The sequence below is a fragment of the Morone saxatilis genome, unplaced genomic scaffold, assembly GCF_004916995.1.
Source record: "Morone saxatilis isolate NCDOM2014 unplaced genomic scaffold, NCSU_SB_2.0 Contig3, whole genome shotgun sequence".
In the NCBI taxonomy this organism is placed as follows: Eukaryota; Metazoa; Chordata; class Actinopteri; family Moronidae; genus Morone; species Morone saxatilis.
Window position 1 is genome coordinate 15,589,306 of NW_023339873.1, and position 6,474 is coordinate 15,595,779.

The following is a 6,474-nucleotide window of genomic DNA, read 5'->3' on the forward strand; positions in this document are numbered from 1 at the left end:
GCACATGGGATAAAATGCACCTCTAAATTGCTTTTGTACTAAGAAAATCTAAAAAAAAACAAAAAAAAACAAACATCTTCATTTAAAATTATCTATTTATATACTGTATGAAAAATTAGCTTTGCTTATTTTCCACCTCTCTATTAGGAGAACTGAAGCATGAATTCATTACAAGCATCATGACATCATGACTGACACAGCAGCGGACCTGTTTTATCCAATGGGATTCATCAACCATTTGTCACACACAATAAATCACATGTTCTGCTGCTGCTCCAGGGAATTAGGGGGAGGATGCACAATAGCTTGAAGTCAGCAGTGTGTGTTAAAGCGGGAGAGAGGAACACACAGAAAAAGACAAACACAGAAGAGCTGAACGAGGAATATAATGCGTATGATGCTGCAGATCAGAGGAAATACTAACATCTTTTTTTAAATCTCTCTCCATCTCATTTTTATTCTGCAGCATCTCACTCCTTGTCTGTCTCTTTAGCGCATTTGGCTAAGTGCCTCTGATCTCATCTCCTGAGTGCACCAGGACTGAATTCAAATTGGGAATGTGCAAGACTGAGTAAGGACTTTTCAGGGAACTCTTGCCAGAGAGATAGAGAGAGATATTAGAAGGAGAAAGAGACTAGAAAAGAGAGCAAACTGAGGACACACTGGGACTCAGTGTGGACCTGAGAGAGACGGAGGAGAGTGGTGAGTTGAAAAGGTAAGATGAGTCTAAACAACGGTCAAACTCTGACCGCCAGAGAACAGGTCCTGACTGGAAATAACAGTAGCAGCAGCAGCAACCGAGCTGCCTGGGAAGATGCTAGGGTGGTTTTGAAGCCCTCCACTCCCACCAGGAAACCTAAACCAGTGAGTATCTCTACAGACATCCTTATGCAGCATCCATGTACAGGTACACTTCCTGAGTTTCCACTGAGTTGTTGACGGCAAAGATGTTCACGAAAATCTAATTGAATCTGCTTGTCATCATTTTGGAGCTGAATTTTGTTGCTCTTTCTTGCTAGTCACCTGCAAAGGCACACGTGTGCTCTCTACTCAAGGCTGTTTATTTCACAGTGGCCATAACTGATGTCACATGATGAATGACAGATGAGACAAGACAGACACTCTGACCTCTCAACTTTATCAGAGTCCAGCCGCAGTGAAAACAGCAGGAGGGTTAATAGCAGGTTTACTAGCAAGTGCTGCAGTTGAAGCCTTACTGAAAGAAAGTTACATGAAGATGTAGCTGGGTGAAACAAGATACAGAGGCTCAGCTATGCTTTATTGTGCCACCTGGAAACTGAGAGAAGTGTAGAGGGCTCTTGTTTCAGATCAGGTGCAGGGTTCTTTGTAAAGGCTATTGGCTCGTTTGGATTACTTACCTGGACAGGATAAGCCAAAATACAAAAACAGACCCAACAATTACAACTTCTGGCTCTCGCAGGATGCAGGGAGTTGTCTCTGTGGTAAGTTTGGGAGCAATGTGACATAGAGTCTTTGTTTGATAGTCTTTAAGTAGTGGAGGTTATTTCTCACCCTGTACGTAATCCAAGGTTTCTGATATCTTACAGTTTTTGTAGATTAATGCTGTCTTTAAATCCGAATAAAAGTATCTATTTCAAGGTCAGCCCACTCATAACAAATTCAAAACGGATTACAAAATATGTCGTGATTATCAGTAAAAAAACGGTGTTGTTGTCCTGGCCTCAATAGTTAAAAGGTGTCTGGTATGTGAGCCTGCACTATCAGAGTCTTGCAGAGGAAAGTATTTCATATCTCACTGTCACTTCTATTCTATCCCACCAGCTCACTCAGTTTACCCACTGTTGTATATCAGGCAGTGGCAGTAACGCCTTTATTAAATTATTCATTTGTATTGGGTACTGTCAGAGTCAGCAAATCAAACCAATATTCTTCTGCTACTGCTGAGAATATGAACAATGTACTGTGTCCCTACAGGCAGAAAAGTTTCAACTCTGATTGGATAATCTGGGTTTGTGAAGAACGAGCCAAAGCTGGACGTAAATGAAACGTTTCTTTAAACTTTTATCCCCCACAGCCCAAGCCGGAAAATGCCATTACCATCGCCGTGTCCTCACGAGTCCTCTTCCACATGGAGAAGGAACAACAGATCTACAAGCAACAAGGCATGGAAGAGTACATCAAGTATCAGGTGGAGCATGAAATGCAGCCTTTCAGCCCTGGGCCTGCCTTCTCCTTTGTCAAGGTCAGAGGCTATAAAGAGAAAGAGGTGCAGAAATTAACACTATATCAAACCCGCTGCAGTGTGATTCCTTGTTGTCAGTGTTACATGTTAGGTCGTGTCTCTGGAGGCGGTGAATGAGCAATAAGCATTAAACACCAACCCACTCACTTCCATCCCCACTGCAGTGATTTATTGTGTTTTTGTATAACTCAAATCTGTGTTTGGTGGTGTTGCCAGGCTCTGGAGGCTGTGAACACTCGACTAAGGGAGCTTTACCCTGACAGTGAGGAGCTTTTTGATGTTGTGCTCATGACCAACAACCATGCATACGTTGGCCTAAGACTCATCAACACCATCAATCATCACCGTGAGTTACTAATGCACATTAATGATAAAGACTTATAAGACATAAGTGTGAAATATCTTTTTGTCTGGCGTATGTCACAGCCTGTGCTGTAGGGCTGCACAATATGGTAAAAACATCATATTGGGATTGCAATATGATTCACGATTAGTGTGGGAATTATCATTTTCCCAACAAAAATTTAATTTTCACTGAAAAAAACTATTGAAATCATCATGATGAGAATTTTTGGGCAATTTATGGGTTGAGAAAATTCTTGCACTTTTCAAGTTAAATTAACCATTTAACCATTTGTTTTTTGTGGCCTATGAAAAGTTGACACTGTCTTTCTACATTCAGGAAAATATGTTTAATCGCTTTATTGCCAAGAGTTAGACAAGAAAACTGATAACGCTCTCATCTCTATACAGTAAATATGAAGCTGCAACCAGCACGGTTAACTTAGCACAAAGACGGAAAGTACTGAGACGCACCAACATAGTGTTGGTTTCTGTCTTTTCAAGGGATTTATTGACAAAAAGAAAAATATATAATGTCGCCAGCCTTATTGTTTAAATGAACGAAGCTACTGTTCACTGAGTTCATTTTCTTATACACTTTCTTTTCCGCAGAGTGGGTTCAAGCCATTTACTTTTTTCTCTCATGCTGGAGAAAAAGTAAAGTATCTCTGATTCTGATTCTGATTCTGGAGGGTCAATTAACTGTTCATATAGCTTCAAATATGTCCTGTTGAGAGGGTTCCTTAAAGGTCACTAGGGTCGCCCTTTTCATTGCTTTTGAGATCAATAACGAGCCTGTGAACTGAATTAGACATGAGCACACTGTATGTGTAGATGCAGCACAAATTAATAGTAAATACGTACTTGGACAGTTTTCAGGTATTATAGGTCAATTTCAGCGTCACCCACCATTATAACCTTTTAGAAAAACGCCTGTGTTTTCATAAGGTGATCTCCTAAAATAGCACAAGACCTACCACAGGTCCGTATACGTACACACACACAAACACACTGAGGGTGGGTTGGACTCAAGCAATGTGCCGTTGCTCTGTTCTCTATAGCTGCTCTGCACAGCTGGTCCTCTCTATTCCCACACTGTGAGAGACTCCATGACCCATTGTCCCTCGCCAGGTCACACAGACACGCAAGTGTGTACATGAAGTCTATTCAGGACATCATAGAATCCTCTGTTGACTCAGGGAGAGGAAGAAAGAGACAGAGGGAGAGAGAGGCATCTTAGAGGCTCTTTCCTCTAATGTAGCTGCATGTTTTTCTTCCTTTTCCATGCTCTGCCTCCTAGAACCCCACACCACCAGCAATCAGTATTTGATGTTGAATGTAAAAATAGGTAGTTGTGCTTCTGATCACCCCTGATTATTTTTTCTTTTTTGTAATTTTTTGAAATCGTAAAAACTTGAAATTTCTCATGTTGGAAGCATTTCTGGTACTTTGATATTATTGATCAAAATTACTATAACAGTATTTAACTTATATCACCATTAATACAGAAATATACAGGTAAGGGAAATGTGAGTGACATTGTAAAAATAAACAATAAGTAAGCAGTGGCTCATCCTTTATAAAAGCATATCCTGAAGGTTGTGATCACTTCTCTTTCATATCTTCAGCTCCTCACTGAACTTTTGATTCCTCTTCTCTGCAGAGTTGTTCATCGAGCGTTTCTGTATGACAGGGGGAAACAGTCCCATAGGCTACTTGAAGGCCTACCACACAAACCTTTACCTGTCTGCTGATCCCGTCAAGGTCCGAGAAGCTCTGGAGGAAGGTCAGTGCAAAGGGAGAAGCTACATATTACTGAGAAGCTGTAATACTAGACCAAGGAGGCAAAAAGTTAGTGTCTATTCTACATGCTACCTAAGATGTACTGATACACATTTTCAACAATTCATCCAGGTATAGCAGCAGCCACCATGTTCACCCCAGAGAAGATAACGGAAGTGTCGGAGACTCAGCTGCGTGTTGCCTTTGATGGTGATGCCGTCCTCTTCTCTGATGAGTCTGAGCGCATTTATAAGGCCCATGGACTGGACAAGTTCTTTGAGCACGAGAAGGCACACGAGAACAAGCCTCTGGACCATGTACAGTATAATCATAGTGACAATTATCAGTATCACACTGCTATTGGAAATGTAGTGCATGAAAAGAGAGTTGTGGTTTGCTACAACTTACTCTTATTTTTTGTATTTTTGACCACGATTTCTATGATTTACGATAAAATTGTACCGACAAAAGGTATATCTGAGATCTGGAAACATGGTGACATCAGACGGGCTGTTAACAAGCAAGATTTTAAAAAGAAGCTTCAGTGTTCACTCACAAAGTACACTTACCATTTGCCTTTTCTGTTCCATATAAAATTTACTAATCTGGGATGTTGTTTAAAACCGTCATCTATTTGTCATGTCACCACATTTCCATATCTCAGGAATTATTAGACCAATGATGGCTAATATAATATAAGTTGTAGTAAAGCAGCTGGTAGACTACCAAATAGAGACTGTGGGCTGACTGTATTTGTTCTTCTTTCTGCAGGGACCATTGAAAGGTTTTCTGGAGGCTTTAGGAAAACTGCAGAAGAAGTTTTATGGCAAAGGCCAGCGCATGGACTGCCCCATCCGGACCTACTTGGTGACAGCTCGCAGCGCAGCCAGTTCTGGTACCAGAGCCTTAAAAACTCTGCGTTCGTGGGGTCTGGAGATCGATGAAGCTCTCTTTCTTGCAGGGGCACCCAAGGGCCCCATGCTTGAGAAGATCAGGCCGCACATATTCTTTGATGACCAGATGTTTCATGTGGAGGGAGCAGCGGAAATGGGAACAGTAGCGTGCCATGTGCCGTATGGAATAGCTCAGAGAGATAGCAAGAAAGGAATTAAAGACATGGAGACTTCTTCAGGAGCCAAATAGCCTTGACATCACTGTGCGGAGGAGACATTTCATTTAGGCTTTAACCAGCTGAGGATGTTTTATTTAAAAGAGAAAATGTCCTGGAAATGGGTTGAGAATGTCATAAAACCCCAGGTGATGCAATTAAAATTCCTTCAGTCATCAGTTAATGACATTTCAGTTCAGAGGGTTATTTTATCCATTGGTTCATCTGTTCATAAAGAGGTACAACGTTGGTTTAGTAACCTGAATCTTAACAGATTCATTATAAGCCATTAATTAGTTACTGTGGACTTTTATGCAGTCACGTTTTTCTGTTTCAAGATTGAAGTAAAGATCACTGTAATAAAAAGTACTCTTTCTTGTCTTTTTCCTCACAAAAAGCAAACTTTATTATTCATTGTGTGAAAAAGATGTGAAAAAAGGGTTTCAACCTCTTACTCTCAGTCAAGAATAAGAATTAGAAGTGTTAAAGTGTTATTAGTGCAGGAAAGGCTTTTTACTTTACAGAAAGACCAGTGAGTGACCTCCAGTCTTTATCCAGAGAAAATAAAAAAGGATGGAAATTGATGGTGGCCAAAATAATTCTTCCTCTTCACAGCAGGAGGAGACAAACACCAAACAGCTGATTACAAAAGCTTTAATGTACCAGTGAGTCACTATTATGTTTGCAATAATCAGATCTAATGAATACAATATTTTTAGTAATTTAGTAATCAGTAACTACAGAGAATACACCATGGTAATCTTTGTATTTTCTATCACACTATTATAACTCCTTACACATCAAACATATCTTTTTTGCCCCTTTTTACTTCAACGAGTATCCAAAAGTTAAATGATGAATAACATTTAGATGAACTTATGGTGATTTGAAGGAACACTCTAAAAGTAAAGTTGTTGTTTCTATTTACAGTACATTATTGTTGTTCATAAGATTCGGTTACTCAGAAATGATTGTCTCATATTGATCAGAAAACAATATATTAATCAGCAAATATATT

General features: G+C 40.0%; 1 protein-coding gene across 1 annotated transcript; it reads left to right on the plus strand.

The window, feature by feature from the left end:
- The first annotated feature begins 349 nt into the window (after positions 1–349).
- On the plus strand, positions 350–5,694 carry LOC118337076 (cytosolic 5'-nucleotidase 1A-like). Its single transcript, XM_035673923.1, has 6 exons — positions 350–864; positions 2,057–2,224; positions 2,441–2,570; positions 4,230–4,352; positions 4,481–4,665; positions 5,120–5,694. The coding sequence occupies exons 1-6, from the start codon at positions 721–723 to the stop codon at positions 5,489–5,491; spliced, it is 1,122 nt and encodes a 373-aa protein (XP_035529816.1). The 5' UTR covers positions 350–720; the 3' UTR covers positions 5,492–5,694.
- Positions 5,695–6,474: the final 780 nt, after the last annotated feature.